We start from the raw sequence: 17194 nt of genomic DNA on the forward strand, positions 1-17194 counted from the left end.
CTTGATTTGGGCAACCCTTCTACATGCTACTCAAGCAACAAACAAACTGGTCGCAGTTTTTAAAGCTGATAACGAGATTTTGGACTAACCTGAACTGGAGCCAAGTCCTGCTTTCCTAGATGTGCCAATCTTATTTTTTTATATTCCTTTTATCTTGCTGGACCGCACATGCTAAAGAAGAATGCATGAACCACTTTACCATTTTCTGTTCCTTTTTAGTACAAAAATAACAACAAAAGAGGGACCTGAGGAAAAAAAGAAAGCCAGATGTTTTCTATAAAACAAATTATAGGAACAAAATCCAGTATTGTATTGTTATCCGAGTGCACAGTGGGAGCTTGATTTGGGGAATTTAGCACGCCTTCTTGGGGAGGGAGGGAGAATTGCCTGTTTTTGAAAGTTTATTATTGCCTGTTTGAGCCATACAGAAACTGCAGCCGCTGACAATAAATCGCTAAACATTGAGCTCCATTTTAGTATTCTCTTTTTATGTTTGCAAAATGAATAAATTACATGAGACAAACTTTAAACTGCGGCAGGCAGGGTGTTGCAGGGCTATGTTTAACTTTCCTTCCTAAGTCTGTAACCAAACACTGTGAGGTCTCTGAATAACACTCACAAACTGAAGCTTGAGGACCATTTGGCGTTCATAGAAATTGTCATTCCTGCATCTCACCGAAACATTTGTCCAGTGCTATTTTTCTAGAAAAAGAGGTGCCGGAACTCACTCATTCACTTATAATGGCATAATGGCAATGGCGCCCGTCTAAGAGGTGCAGGAATTGAGTTCCGGTGAGTTCCAGCCGGAAAAAAGCTCTGCATTTGTCACTCGCAACTGCTTTCAGTAGGATTTACAGTAAACTCCCAATTAAGTTCAGTGGAGCTGACTCCCAGGTAAGTGACCACAGCATTGTAACCTGAGAAAGGCTGCCTCAGGTTTGAGAAGGTCCTTGGCAAAGTAATTTCTGGTGAGCCCCTTCCTACATCAATGCCGGCCAGTCCTGTGGACTTACCTGGCAGCAGTAAGCAGTACTGTTTATTTCCAACAGTGACATAGCACCAGTCTGGAGCATGGAAGATCTGCAAGTTGGCTGTCGCACCATTCTTCAAACTGGAGTCGCAGGCGAAAGGAAACCCAGGGCAGGGTAGGAATCAATAGTGGTCACAGCAGACATCCAAGGCTATTGGCAGTCCTGCATGTGAACAACAAACTTTGGTTCAGGTCATTTATAGGTGAATGATAAATCTTCATAAAGTCACTTATGGCAAAAAAATCTAGCATGTATGTGCAGCTCCATGTTACCTTAGTAGCACAGGAGTATCCCAATTCACAGGATTATTTGCTATATAAACATCAGAATGGGATATACTCTATCAAGGTCTTTGATGCATCCATGGAAGGTATGTATGTGGTCCAGTCTACCCACATGCTTCAGGACTGCCCATTTGTTAGAAAAAGATTAAGTGCCCTATATGTTTCAGTTCCACAGTTGAGGGGGTGACTAGAAGAACATTACTAGCCAAAAAGCAATTGCAATTGCAATTTGCAATTATATCCCCACCATTGATTCATTGGGATTTCCCTTAAATAACACTTAACCCCCAGTATACTTACAACTTTAAGCATTTTAGCAGCTACTGAAGCACTTAAATCAATTTTCTACAGCCTCAGATACTATGAAGTTGTGGTTGCTTGACTGCAAAGCACATATTGAAAGGTGATTGCTTCATGTGCCCTTTCAGCCTGTTAGGAAATGAGTGAAAAATGAGGGAAAGCACCACAGGAAAAAAACATTTCAGGAAATGCCTCCAAAAATAGTCCTGCATAATACTGCTCAGCTCTGCAATGTTTTTTTTTTTTTTAATGAATAGTGATCTCTTAATTTGCAAGAAATAGTTTTTTCACCTCATCAATGACCTTGAAGAGCAATCAGATTGGTACAGCCCTGGCTTGGGGCTAGAGGTCCCTATATCAGCTGCCTGGGTTCCTGGCCAGTTCTCCTCTTCTTAACTGCCACAGGAGCAGAGGAGACAGCGAGCCGCACAAAAGCTTCAGAGATACCACTGAGGTGCATGCTACTAAGAAGTACCGTATTTTTCGCTCTATAGGACACACTTCCCCCCCTCCAAAAATGAAGGGGAAATGTGTGTGCGTCCTATGGAGCAAATGCAGGCTTTCACTGAAGCCTGGAGAGCGAGAGGGGTCGGTGCGCACCGATACCTCTCGCTCTCCAGGCTTCAGGCAGCTATCTGCAAGCCTTCGGAACCTGGCGGGAGTTCCCACTGCGCTCGGAAGGCTTGCGGATAGCTGCCTGGGCTGGGGAGGTTGCGCATGGCTAAAGAGGAAGCCAAGACAGCCAGCGGGATGGATCCCGCTCGCTGTCTTGGCTTCTTTGCTCTTTGGGGCTGGGGGGGGGGGAATAATTTTTTTCCTTTAAACTAGGTGTGCCCTATGGTCCGGTGCACCCTATGGAGCGAAAAATACGGTACGTGACAGACTTTCCTGGATTTAGGGTTGGTCTGTGAGAGTCAGGAAAAGTTGGAACCGCCAGCTCCTAAATAAACTCCCATTCTGGGCTGCTTCACTGCCAAAGCTCCAACCTTGCTGACCTGGAGGAACTCTACTAATTCATTAGTTTAAAGATGATAAAAAAGAATTGTTGCATAACGTGGTCACTCAAAAGATTTGAGTACCACTGGCCTGGCATATATTCATCTTTGATATCACTATTTACCTGTACCATAGGTGCTGGCCATGTTCTAAAACAGCCTCTCCCAACCTGGTGCCCTCCAGATGCTGTGGCCCACAACTCATGTTGGCTGGGGCTGGTGGAGGTTGCGGTCTAAAGTACCCAGCGGGCACCATTTGTGAAAGACTCCCGTAACAATGCATTGATCATGCAAACTTTTGCCCATTTCCTCATTTTTTGGAGAACTATGTAGTCAACAGCAGTTTCTATGATCACAATAGTTTTGGATTTAAATGTAAATCTTTTAACCATTATGCCCAGTGATGTTATTTCCAGCACGCCACAAAATGGTACATCCTAATATATGTTAAAGTAACTGAGAAATTCTGCATTTGTGTAGCTCATTTCACAGCAAGTCTTTAATTAATGTGGTTATGCACATGTATAGAGTGACAACCTTTTTATTTTAACTTTTTCTGCTGCTGAAATTAGCGAATGCAATTAGCTATGGACACAGCAAGGAAATGGGGTGCATTCATGACTATTGCATGGTGAAAATGAGATTTCACATGGTCTTCTACAATGAGCCAGGCAATCGATACAAAGGCCAGGTTAATTAAAGTCTTACCTTCTGAAATTGTCCAGTATTCATCACTCCATCCATATATTTGTCAACAATGCACATCAGTGTTGTTCTTCCTTTAAGATGTTGGTCTTCAAGATGTTGGTCTAAAACTCCCATCATCGCTGATCATTCTCCATGCTGGCTGGAGCCGATGTGTCTTGGAGTTCACAATGTCCTTTACAACAGAGGTAAGCTATGCAACAGCTTTACCTATTGACCATTAGATAAGCATTCACAATACACTGTTTTAGAAGCCTGCTAAAACCTATCTTTATTATTTAAACAAGCCTATCCAGATATATACTTTAGTATTTGCTTTACTACTGTATTATTAGTAATTCTTTTATATTACTTTATCTACTATAGTTGCAATGATGCTCCTAAATATATGAAATGGAGCCCCTGAGACTCCCAGGTGTTCTGCTAATAAGATCTAAATAAGATTCCTTTACATGACATGGCCAGTCTACGACATATCTCTCCATTACAAAAAGAATTCCATATCTTAATAGATCTCATATGTTATTACTGCATCAAGGCCCCAACAACTCAGTGGGTATTAAGTTAACAAACTCACTCCTTTTCTTTCAGTGATATGAGAGATTCCAGTTGATCTGCGCTCAAAGAGAATGGCTCGGAACCTCTATTCAATCTGATACGCTACTGTGAAGGGAGAAGGGGAGCTGAAACGATTTTTGTTCACAGAATTTATTTTGAAAAAATAAATATGTGCATTTTTGCTCACTTTGGGTTTAAATTAAAACAAATCATTTCGCTTACATGACATTGGTTACATATGCTGCTTTCCTAGCGGCAGTAAAACAACATTGGGAGTATGAATCTCATCAAAGGCTCCTTTCTCACAATTGTTGGATACATTTGATTGTCTCTCTACAACCACACATCTGGAGACATCTGGTACTTTAAAAACCACACTTCGGATGACATCTGGTTCCTTAAAACCCACACCACATACAAATATTTGCATAAGCATACATAGGAGGGGGGAAGCAGTATAAAAATACCATGTATAAAATAATAGAAATATATTTTCTCTACGTGGAATGTTGTGGGGGAAATGAGAATAAAATGAGAGTACTGTTTTCAGGAGAAATATGATATGAGCCCCAGCACACAGTTCCTACAAAGAATGGCAAAGACAATGCAGAGCTAAGAAAGCAAACGGCCATGAAGGCAGAGGGCCTAGAAGCTGAGCAGGCAACCCTTTTGCCTCTGAGGGTCAAATGCAATGGTGGTCTGTGAACTGGGAGGCTGCATGCAGGCGGTGGGTGTAGGTGAGGCCTGAGTGAGCCCCTTCCCCAAGACAGTTTTCCTCCTCCCCGTCCCCATCTCTCTGTACAGGCATCAGGAGATCCTATCATGCCCCTCCTGCTGCCTCGCTTATCAGTGCTAGGAAGGTTGAGAAGCTATCCCTAGGGCTAAAAGCTGAGCAACAGGGAGGGAGGAATCAGCTGGAGATTCCAAAAGGATTCACAAAAGTTGGCCGAGGGCTGCATGCAGCCTGCACACCACAGGATGACCACATGTAAGGTAGGGGGAAAACCTAACAGGGCAGGGAACAGGAATTCCCATGTATTTTACGCAGCGAGTGAAAATTGGGGAAGAGTAGGCTGTAGGGAGGGGAGAACAACTGGAACAGGGCAGGCCAGAACCTCACATACTGAATTGAACCAGTCAGCTAGATCCAGGACTCGGCTACACAGCTGCAAATATAACGTTTTAAGTGTGTTTTAAATGCATTATACAAATGCGGCACCAGATGGCAGTGGTGAGCTTATGGCAAATTCACTGAATTTATGAACACTTGACTTTTGTTTTTGAAATGTGTCCTTCAGGAATACTTTTTAAAATCTTAGTCTAGGATAACGAACGTTAAATATCTATTTGTGATTTGTAAGATTCATTTCTAAAAGTTATTTTAAAATAGTTTCTTCGAGAGTTTATATTTTGATTTATGTAGCTAAGGATTTTTCCTACATAGATCAATGTACAAATGACCTACAGATCAGTCCACAACTGGCCTATGATAAACTGTGTAGATTTTCTCAATTGCAGCCATACTTGTATTTGAGTTTTTGGTGGTTCGGTACACACAGAAAAGGGGCTACACATATATCTATTTTATACTGGGAGAAAACCTGTCTACAACCATGGTTTGAATAAGAATACAGCTATCCTGTTTGTGTGATCATGTACATGAAAGGAAAGGCTAGCATGATACAGGCTGTACACATGGGAAACTGAAGCCTTTTTCATGATAATGGTTGCATTTTTCCAGCAGCTGAAAGCACGAAGATGGCAACCATATAAAATCTTCCTTTATACAGTAGTGTACCCACATACAGAGTCACACGGTAAAATTTGTCAGTGTGGACTGGACCTTCATTATTAACCAGTTGTGGTTCAGACTACCTGTATTCAAGGCAATAATGCCTGCAACCTACCTTATCCAGGGGAGAAATTTGCTCAGTTTTTCTGTGCTCCAATTCCACAGAATGAACAAAAACATAGAAAAGCACAGTGTTTTCTTTGTGGTTAAGAAAGTAGAAACAATCAAATACAGCTTTTCAATGCACATAAATAGCAACATTTAGTAATACAGTGAACATTTGTCTATTACAAGCTCCATAAGGTGCATCAAAAGAGGAGGCGAGGTTACGAGTTCTGTAACAGTAGTCAAGAGTATGTGACTGCAGGTTATGACCGAATGTTTCAAACAGTGTTTCAAAACCTCTTTCGGCTTTGAAAAAATGTGTTTCAGACCTCTCTGTATGTAGACTTAGAAAGGCTTTCACTGGGTTGTGTTTCCAGTCTTCTACGGTTTTCAAAGGGAGGACTGCAAAACAGCTGCTTCCAGGTGCCACTTCACAAGATGGGTTGTACCAAAGCAGTACACACTTCTATAAGCGTGGGACAAACTGCACTGAATTAATGAATGTTCCATGAGAGATTCCAAAACTAAACAAATTGTTTGCCTGTCTTGTATAGCCTTTGCCCAAATGCAGACTGAAGCGAGACAGGCAAGGTTTTCTCTCCTATAATTCCTCAGAAGGGGATGATGGCCAAGTAGCTCCCATATACAACCTCACCAGGAAACTACTGCTGTGTTAGACAGTGGCCTTTAACCTGTGTTTTAGAAGCCCCAGAGAGGCCTTATAGATTTCCATAATGCACATTTTCTGCCTGAATGCGGTGCCTGTTCTAAAACAATCTTTCCTGAAGCTGAAAGACTTATCTGCTCTCCAACCATCTGGTGTGTGGCGCACCTTTTCCTGCAGATCCTGTGGGATAAGGCATAATTAGGGCAAAGCTAGATATTGAAAATTATAAATCACATGTCACCATGGGCTTGGAGCCTGGGACTAGAGAGAAAAAGCCTCCAACTTGGATATCCTCCTAGTCGGAAAATATAGTCTTACTAAGCAAGGAGGCTTTGTGAATGATTTAACTATAGCTTTTAGGACTGATTATTTATAGTTTTTAGGAACAAATTTAGATTCCAGGAGGATACTTGTTGACTTACATTTTTAATTTTTCATTGTAAATCCTATTCTGTGATGCCACAAAAGTTAGGACTACCTTGTTAAGAACAATGCAAGGATTGGGATGAGGTGCTAGTCCACACAATAAGCTATAGGGACACTTCCTGCTTAAGAGGCGATTTCATTTTGCATCTTGTAATTTGGGAAGGAAAGAAACCATTATATGACATTCTCGCTGGCACATGGATCTATTCATTCCATGAAACCACCCAGTTCTATTGCAGCCACTGTGGTTAGGATCTCCATGCAAAAGGATCCAAGTCTTAAGTGCTTTCTTTAGGTCGTTCAGTCCAGAATAAGCCTAACATTCTAGTCTTAGCCGTTAAGTTGTATGGAAATCATTTTAACCAGTTTTGTGGGTTATACTGGTGGTTCTTGATTTTAAATCTGTTATTCTTTTTATGGCAATCTTGTTTTAAAATGATTGGTTGACTGTTGCCATAGAATTAGGTTTGCTTTGTCTGTATTGTTTTGCTTTCCCTTGTAATGTGTATGTGATGACCACTGGTCATTATTAAGCAATAAATCTGTATCCAAAAACGTGCAAAATTTGATAGCATATGAAACACCCAATTTTCTTAAAGTGAGTGGAGTCCAGATTAACTTGGTGGAACCAAGAGGACAAACTAGAGTTTTAAAAAGGACTACTTATGAATGGATGTGCCCATCACCTTTGCAAATTTACAAACTATTCACTGCAAGAGATAGAAGCTGAAATTCTCTATCAGCAAATATATGTTTTTCTCTTGGTGTTTTAGAAAGCTAGTACTTCTACACAACCCCTAATGGTTTATCTCAAATACCACATTAGAAATGTGTTTATTTTTTCCTTTACGCATTCTGTTGTGAGTGTATGTGAAAGGTAACACAACACTGCTAAAGAAAAAATGCCAGAAATGATTACAAAAATATTTGACCAATTACCCAGAAGCATCTTTGGCACCAGAGGATATACCCATTCTTTTACTCTGCTCTGTTGCCTGTCATCTGCAACCCACAGAATTTATAATTCAACAGGTTTCTTCATTTCAACATCTTCATTGTTCTGGTGCGCTGCCTTTTTGTCAGTCAGCACAGAATTCCTATCCTGAAGAATTAGTGGAGAAGAAATGTGTGGATGTAGATTTGCCTTTCAATCCATTCAACGAAGTGAGACACGTTGCTATAAACTCCAGGTCCCAGAATTTTGGAAAAGCAGACAGAGCCCCAAGAGGTTAAGCCAAACAATGTCCAGCGTCCAGCAGGCTGCTCACATACAAGGGGTCCTCCACTGTCACCCTGTAAAGATATAGAGGTTATTCCACGGCATAAGGCTGCCCTTGGGGGTGAGCAACAAAGCTGGATGAACTGATCGTAGAAAATAACACGATCGGGATGGTTGTTGAATAGTTCCTGTGATCTGTCATTGATGGGGGGGGGGGGACTGGCATCACCTAATCACTCATGTGCTCCCTTAGGTATATTTTGACCCCTCACTGTATCAAGGTCTTCACAATTACCAGCAGTGCAGCTATACAGCCCTTTCTTGATTTTCATGCAGTTGCTTTGGAAGAGGCAAATGGTACAACACATGGCATCCTGTCTTTTAATGAGGATGGCTCACAGAAAGAACATTACACAGTGAGGCTCCAGCACCGACATTGGCTTTCCAAAACCCTTTCAGGTACAATTCAAGGTTTTAGATTTACAATCCAGATCTGAATGGTTTGGCTGTATCTGCCTCCTAACCTATATCCCTTCACATCTCCTAGGATCAGCCAAGGTGGTATCAAGGATCATTGGGAGGGATGCTTGAAAGATATGGTTACCGGACAAATACTCTAGGATTTTCTAGAACCACCACCCAGCTTTCTTTGTTTGCTTGCTGTTATATAACCTGACTTTCCTTCAGGGAGCTAGGATAGAAGTTTAACATCACAACAAACCCTGGGAAGCAAGTTGAACTAAGAGCAAATCTCTCCAGGTCATCTAATGAGATTCCAAGCTGAGGATTTGTAAAAAAGGTACAGTAACTTTTACATTTATTTAGGACTCAAAGCCAACAAAATAGCCATTTCCATCTATCACGTGATCTACTTGCTTTTTTATTCTATTGGGCTAATCTGGGTAGAGTACTCATAATCTGCAGCTATAGTTTTCATAAATTTCTCTCTGTGTGTGCACGTTCTTGTGTTTGTGTTTTTCTCTCTCCAGAACTGTCTTACCATGCAAGAGTCCACAGTGCCAGATTCATAGCCTGCACATAACATCCTGGCCGTAATGGTTTTCATGTCGAAGTACGACTGGCACTGTTCTAAGGAAATAATACGAACTTCTCCTTCCTGAAGTTTGAAAGGCACTAAATAGGGTGGGGGGAACAACTTTAGTCAAACCATATAGAGCTATGCAAAAATACCATCAAATCCACAATGTATTGTTGTATAAAGTGAAGAGATTATTAACAGTCTGTTTATTGAGCATACAACCTGGCTTGGTTGCACCAAGCTTAAACAAAGATCAGACTGTGCCCAGTCTTTATTTAGCATTCATTCTTATCTATTTACATGACAATGATCCTGATGCTCATTGCTTGTTGGGTGTTTCTATGTCTTGCCATAAAACATTCATTCATTCCACATTTTTCAATACTCTTGTCACTTTCAATACTCTTGTCACTTTCCTAACTCAACAAAAAGTCTGTTGAGTATCATCATCATCATCATCATGATGATTCTGTCATGCTAGGGTGATCAAGAACTGCCCCTTAAAGCTCTTTCTTGATAGCTTGCTACAAAATCAATTTCTTATTATCTGGGCATATTCAAAACAATCTCCTCTTTGGCTGCACAGCCTCTGGCAAAATTATGAAATTATGATCTCAGATTAATAGTTTTGCCAGGGTCTATGAACCTGCTTTGCAGGGAACTGATGTTACTTTGGAACTAATATGATCTGTACATGTGCCTGTGGCTGACTACCAGCTCAAAATTTGAAAACAAAACATATTTTGTTCCCGAGCACAATTCAAAGTGTTGGTGGTGACCTTTAAAGCACTAAACAGTTCGGCCCAGTATACATGAAGAAGTGTCTCCACCCCCATCGTTCAGCCCGGACACTGAGGTCCAGCTCTGAGGGCCTTCTGACAGTTCCCTCACTACAAGAAGTGAGGTTACAGGGAACCAGGCAGAGCACCTTCTTGGTAGTGGCACCCGCCCTGTGCAATGCCCTCTCACCAGATGTCAAGAAATAAACAATTGTCCGACTTTTAGAAGACATCTGAAGGCAGCCCTGTTTAGGGAAGTTTTTAATGTTTGAAGTTTTATTCTGTTTTTAATGTTCTGTTGAAACCCAGCCAGATGGGTGGGGTAGAAATAATAATAATTATTATTATTCTAGTACAAAACTTTGAAAAGTTTCCTATGAAAGTAGAGGCTGCACAACCACCTGCCATAGATTTTTCAGGTACAATTTCCCAGCACTATGTCTTGCTCTCGTTACTTAAATCTCTATTTAGATTTTAATCTACTATCTTCAATATATACTTGTTTATGCTCTTTCCTTTTCCAGTGGGTCACCTCTCACTGCTTTAAAACATGATAGCGGCAGTATGAGCTGCCACCACACGTCACTTCCACATAGCTGAACAGAACTAGTTCAGAAAACTTTGCCATCCCAAAAGCAGGATCCCTTTGGGTGTCATAGACTCTCAGCTCAAACAACACTACACAGCATGGAAGGTACACCCCCTATATTCCCTATAACGTCACGTAAGATGACAAGATGCAAGTTTCAGATCATGCACAATATGGAAGATAAGCCCTAGCATCACTTTTCAGATCGCAGGCTGCTTTCACTAGTGCCTCTGAAATATAGTGCCAACCCAAGTGACTGCAAGTCCTGGCTAATGACTGCAAGCTGTCACAGATTCCAATTAGCACTGTAGATGTTGCTACCACCCCCAACGTTCCTGGACATTCTGAGAAAGCCTCTCCTCCTTCCGGAGGGGAGGGATTGTGAGCGGGAGATGATTCCCGTGTCACACAGGGGGCGTCCTGCCCCCTGCCCTGTCATCATCGCTGGCGCACCACGCCTCCCAGTTGAGCACCCAATCGGGTGTCCCCGTGGGGGGAGTGGTTTAGCCGCTCAAATGTGGCCGCGCCAGCTCTCCCCACCATTACGCTCCTGATTTTCCTCGAGTCACCCACCCACCACTCCCTTTAGGGCGTAGCTTCTCGCTTGACCTTGCTATGGACCCATGGTTGCCCAGGGGGCCTGGTAGGAGTTTTTTCCAATTGGCAAATTGGCACCGGGCTCTTGGTTTTTTTCGCCTACCTCGTAGCAATCGTCACAACTTTCCTGGTATTTGGCGGTTAGGCATTGGAATGTGTTGTTGGTGTATGGAAGGGCAAGGTGTGGCCATCGCCTACCCCTTCACTTATGGGTATTCCGTTAAAGGAATCCGGCGGTCGTGAATCCTGTCCGATGCCCTGGGGGGGGCCATGGCACGACCCTCAGTGACATCAGGGGAGAGCTTATAGTTGTATTTGCATCAACAGGCTCCTCCTACTGGTGGTTAACCCCTCATCAGACTCACCCCTCCCAGAGTGGGTGGAGTCAAATTTCCTGTGGTTCAATGCCTAAGCCAATACCTTCTCACATGCTGTAATCAATAAAGTTGTGGACTTTTTCTTGCCCATTAACCTAATATCCTGTGTCCACGTGTCTTTATTCCCCAAGCGAGGATCGGGTCCTCGAATCACAACACTACTTTCCTCGGCAGTATGCTTCCCACCTCCAGGAAGCCTCATACACACACATCTTATGCAAGGGCCTAGGGTTCTTTTTGTGGCTAAACAGTAATGAAAATGCAGGTACACATGCAATTCTCTCCCTTCTTTGTACTCCAGTCCCTATTCAGTTCAGTGAAAAGTAAGAACAAGCGGTGGACTTTGGGTTTATATTGTGCGTTCTAATATTCCATAATACACAGCAAAGATTCGTCATTAGTGTTGAAACAGTAAAATTTCCACTAAGATAACTAACAGAAGTCAATGGAAGATAAACAGATTTGTGTTTAAATATGGAAAACATTAGTCTTACTTTTGTTGCCCATGTGTCCCCAACCGGTGATGTAGCAATAGGTATCTGGCTCGACTAGCCGCTCCCTGCTGGGTAGACAGATTGGCCGTACATAGCTTGTCTCATTGATGTCTTCATTGAGTTCCACAATGCTTATATCATAATCCACAACAGCACGGTTATAACGGGGGTGCAGAATAATAGTCTTCACCATGCGGGTCTGCATGAAGACTGAAGGATGATCCAAGTTGTTGATGCCAAACACCACTTTCCACACAGCAGGGCTTTCTCTCCTTGTGAAGAGGAAAGAAATAATATATGCCGTTAGTTCTGAATTTATCTCTTCCCAAAGAAGCAACTTCAAATGCTGACATTCTTAGAATAAGCAGATTTCTTAGATCTACTTCAATCAGGGTCCAGGCCTAGTTATGGCATTAAAACTGCCTTGTACACTATGTGGACCAATCTATGATGTGAGAATTACTACGGGAGTGTTGATTCTTCTAGACATTTTGGCAGGCTTTCAATAGTGTTGATCATAGTACAGCATAACTGTATAACCCTTGCCCATGTTCCACTTGAGGACATCTTTCCTTCTAGAATGTTTCCAGATCCTTAACTCTGCACTATGAGGAGATTACACTGCACAATAATATATAGGGGGAATAGTATTGAGACAACAGACCAGAGAACAAAAGAATGCACTATTTTGTAAAACAATGAAGAAGAAATACTGATTATTATGCAGATTGCTACAGAAGGACTGAATGAAACAGTATTCAAATCAAACCAGCAACTCAGTTATAATGTGAGATTAGAATGTACCAAATATGGATAAAAGGGAGATAGTGTGAAATGTCAGGCAAGCAAGCGGAGCCTAATTGGTATAATGAAGGGAAATAAGTGTGTGCAACAGCATGGCTAAACTTAGAAATGGGAGAGAAGAGAAAGAGCAGAAGTGGAAAAGGAAAGAACTATGAACAGATACAGAAATTGCTCTATTATAGATTCTGTAACTTCTCTCTCCTCTCTTTTTTAAAAACAGAATTTACACAGCAGATGCCACACGAGTTGAATAAATCATTGGTATCTACAGCGTTTGACATGCAGGCAATACTGAGACAAACATATTAATGGACTGCTTGTCCATCCGCAAACAGAACTAGTGTTTCAAATGCCTTTAAAGTGTTTGATTATGACACAAAGGCTATTAATAACATGGCATGCAGAGGCTGGAAAGTCAAATCATAAAGATATTTCTCTCCTCAGAAATTTGTTCCATTTTTTAATCCCCTGAGCCCAAACAAGGAAAGACTTTTCAATTTTAAATGCATATCCTCGGGCTAATAAAAAGTCATATTGTGGAAGTGTTATCTAATAATGGCAAACTAACCACGCATTTAAAAAATCTCAGACATCATATTATGAGTGCTGCATTTCAAAGTGATGTTTATAAATGATAGTCAGCATGTGATGTTTCTGAGTGTGAGGGGCAATCATAACTGTACTGGATTTATAATTCAGGAATTAAGAGGGGGATAGTAAATCTCCCTCTTCCTACAGTTTGGGCTTCTATACAAGCTAGAAGACATATTTGCTGCTCCACCCACTTTTTGACGTTAGTTCCACTCACCACACTCACATACCGGCCCTGGAAAGTTACCCATGAGGAAATGCTTCTAAATGCAAGCTGGGATTAGTCACCAGAGAAAAGCAGTTTTCAATAAGATCAGTGTAACATTTGTAATGGGACATGGGTGGCGCTGTGGGTTAAACCACAGAGCCTAGGGCTTGCCGATCAGAAGGTCGGTGGTTTGAATCCCCGCGACGGGCTGAGCTCCTGTTGCTCAGTTCCTGCTCCTGCCAACCTAGCCGTTCAAAAGCACGTCAAAGTGCATGTAGATAAATAGGTACCGCTCCGGCAGGAAGGTAAACGGCGTTTCCATGTGCTGCTCTGGTTCGCCAGAAGCGGCTTAGTCATGCTGGCCACATGACCCGGAAGCTGTACGCCGGCTTCCTCGGCCAGTAAAGTTGAGATGAGCGCCGCAACCCCAGAGTCGGTCACGACTGGACCTAATGGTCAGGGGTCCCTTTACCTTTTACCTAACATTTGTATTACCTCTTCCAGCCCACAGGATTTAATCCATGGGCTTGCTGAACATTATGCAACACCAGTTTAGGAATGATTTATGTGCCTCTAACAAAGCATTCTCAGCACCACTCACCCTTCAAAGCAGTGTGCCACTGTCAATACCCATTTCTTTGCAATGAGGACACAGCCACATATATGCCCACTTGGCTCACTCTGCAGGGAGCACTGCCATGGCCATCGTCCTGGGCGACTGGTCCTGCCACCAAGGATCCTCTTGCTCATGCGAGCTGCAGGGCGACGGCCACAGTCTGTTAAGAAACATATGAAGCATTTTGCTGCTAAGGAGTTGGCCACAATATGCTGAAGAGCCCATCTGAGGAACAAGGACTCCTCGGCAGTAAAATGAAGACTTATGAATAAGCTACTCCTCATGAGTAGACCAAATCTGCATGCAGACGGCTTGCAGCTGTGTTCTATACAGGGAGCACTCAGTTCAGCTGCCAGCACAGTGTGCCGGAACAACATATTTCCATCAGTTCCCTGATTTGCGTTTCCCTGCCACCTAGGTGCTCACTGGAATACACACACATCATGCTTGGACATCAGACTGTTTCTGAACCTTGTTTCTTGTACTTCCCAGGTATTCGGATTCTGGACCATGGATGTAGCCAAGGGGGGTGGGGGGCAGCTTCCCCCCCCCAATCATTTAAATCAATAAAAATACTTAGGTTCTGCCCCCCTAACACAAATCCTGGCACACCCATGTGTACCACCTGAAATACACAGTGAAATAATTTGGTAGTGTGGTATCATCTTCAGAATTGGTCACTTCAGTGCTCACCCTTAATGCTAGATCATTTATCTCTGTAAACACCATATACATTGCTCCCTTTTGGGGGGGACTATCTCAATTAAGCCCCAAGGTCTGCAAACTCCCAAAGTATGTCAACTGACAAATATTATCTTTTGTCAAGCTATTTATGAAGCCAAAAGTACACCACTCATGCACAACAAGGTCTCAGTAGACTTGGGATAACCTCAGTTTTCAGAAACACAAAAAACATTAAGGAAGGAATCCCCAACACACAATAATGAGAACCAAGTGTGCTCAGTGACACAGAATTCTGCCGGGGGGGGGGGGACGACTGAAAACTTAGAAGGAGGCAGAATGGAAAAGAATAGTGGAAGAAGATATTTAGAAACAGAGGGAGTCATCACATTGTCAGGGTAGGTCATTTTTTGGTTCACAATGAAATGCTGATTTTAGATGTCCCAAGGGATGGAAGTGAGAGGTGTCCGTAAATATCAACAGCAAATTAATCAAGGATATTAACCAACAGGGAGTGGGAACAGAATGAAGCATCTAAGAAGCAGGTATGGCTGAAGAAGAAAAGCACTCTACATTGCAGCATTTTACTGTAGGTCCCACTAGTCAATGGCTATTATTAATGATGGTCATATGGGACATATGGGCACTAAGTCACTGAATGCAAGTTTCTAGGGAGTCACAGCAGAGCTTCCTCATGGATTGCATCCAACCAAGTCATAGTCTGAGTAGACCCACTGAAATCAGTAGACTTGACCAACTTAAGCCTACTGATTTCAATGGGTCCATTGGATATACCCTGTTCCCTTTAAACCCTGATTGTGGGCTTCTTGGGAGGAACCTGTTTCCCACTGGTGGTCTGGGTAGATCTTTCAAGGAAATTCCTAGACTCTTAAGCAGCCATGTGTATTCTTAGAAATCAGTGGGACACGTTGGTGATTTCCAAGTTACCTACCCAATTTCCTTCTTCATAGTTAGATAAGTTATGTGGCTTACCTTCTTTGGTGCAGAGAAGGGAAACCATACTCCTGCTTCTGCATGGCAACCTACAGAGAGAGATACAAAGCTTTTGTGAAGAACAGGGTCTTTACACATACACTCCACCTGTTTAATATATAAGCACATGGATCATTTATCCACTGAATTTCTCTTACAGGCACCAATGGTATTCCTATCTCATTAAACAAAGTACTTCAAAATTGGAGAGCTCTTGATTTTTAGAAGCAATATTTTTGTATTTAATTTACACCTGCAGACTATGTGAGTTTGATCTGGCAAACATCCCTACATTAGTTTTATTACTGTCCATGAGATTTTGGAATCTGCTTATAGAACTTTCAGGTGGCTCTGTATACAAAGTGTTTAAGTGTTAAAAGGAATGTGAAAGGTCACATTTCTGACATGAACAAATAAACTATGAATTTGAATCCTTCAGTGTGAAATTTGAAATTTTATACAGGCATTCAAAATACCAAGTGTCAACATCTAAATTCCCAAAGTTTCTGGTTTGAAAAAAATTACCGTTTTTAAAGCATAATTTCATTTTCACTCTATCTACAATAGAAGCACAGCTATTTCTCACCCTTTCACCAAAAGGGCCTGCAATGTGGATATATTTTTTGTCTCCCAGTCAGAGTGTAGATTTAGCCATTTCTCATATGGTTGCTGCTCATACTCTGGGACGATTTCTGTCACAGGTGGCCCCCTGAAATAAACACACATTGAAGGTAGCTTAGTACATTTGTTGATATTAGAATCTGAAACTTTTTAATGGAAAGAAAGAGGATGCCTCAGTTGCGGAGGAAATGTATTCCATGTGCACTCCATGGAAAACCCTTATTGTTGCTAAAGCTGAAAGCTCACTGCTTAGTATATATGCTCACTGCTTAGTATATAGGGTATTTGGACACCAGAGCCATTGCCACCAGATGCTTTCAGCATAGGCAGGCAGAGGCTATATGTAAAGTGCTTTTAAACATTATCCTCCCTGTACACAGGGTTGGCACAAGTAAGGGCTTTTCTGTGGCCTTCAAATGGGATAAGTAATTTCTAAGACAGCTCTCAAACAGGCAATTGAATTATATCCTACTTCTGCATATGCTTCAGGGAGAGATTTTTCCAAAGTTGGACCAGATAACATTCTATTATATTATTACAGAGAATATGTCTGACTTCCAGAAGAAGAAATGAGACTTGGAAATGGAAATTGCAAGAGTTCTCCCTAGTGGCTCAAAGCATAGCTCATTTTTCTTTACATCTGTCTAATGCATTACTGTTTTGTTATAATGTTAATGACTGCATTCAGTGTTTGTGGTCTCCGTGGATTTCTTCTTCCTGGCC

At 42.0% G+C, this 17194-nt stretch overlaps 1 protein-coding gene and 1 long non-coding RNA gene across 8 annotated transcripts in view; both read right to left on the reverse strand.

Annotated features, from left to right (window-relative positions):
* Positions 1 to 125: 125 nt before the first annotated feature.
* Positions 126 to 3615, reverse strand: LOC307223651. Of its 2 annotated transcripts, XR_013842152.1 has the most exons (4): positions 3319 to 3615; positions 1616 to 1744; positions 1014 to 1193; positions 126 to 245 (listed from the first exon to the last, which is right to left on the reverse strand). It is a non-coding gene; the product is annotated as an uncharacterized lncRNA (long non-coding RNA). The 2 variants fall into 2 exon arrangements; XR_013842151.1 differs by lacking the exon at positions 1616 to 1744.
* A 392-nt stretch (positions 3616 to 4007) lies between these two features.
* Positions 4008 to 17194, reverse strand: part of CORIN (corin, serine peptidase) — a 117528-nt gene continuing 104341 nt past the window's right edge. For all 6 annotated transcript variants that reach the window (XM_079989659.1, XM_079989657.1, XM_079989661.1 and 3 more), the window contains exons 17-22: positions 16437 to 16559; positions 15851 to 15900; positions 14162 to 14336; positions 11958 to 12229; positions 9083 to 9216; positions 4008 to 8156 (exon numbers count right to left, since the gene is read on the reverse strand). In XM_079989659.1, the coding sequence (XP_079845785.1) occupies positions 7974 to 8156; positions 9083 to 9216; positions 11958 to 12229; positions 14162 to 14336; positions 15851 to 15900; positions 16437 to 16559 (937 nt within the window). In that variant the 3' untranslated portion in view covers positions 4008 to 7973. The remainder of the gene's footprint in view (positions 8157 to 9082; positions 9217 to 11957; positions 12230 to 14161; positions 14337 to 15850; positions 15901 to 16436; positions 16560 to 17194) is intronic.

The sequence above is a fragment of the Podarcis cretensis genome (assembly GCF_951804945.1).
Source record: "Podarcis cretensis genome assembly, chromosome: 9".
NCBI classification, from domain to species: Eukaryota; Metazoa; Chordata; class Lepidosauria; order Squamata; family Lacertidae; genus Podarcis; species Podarcis cretensis.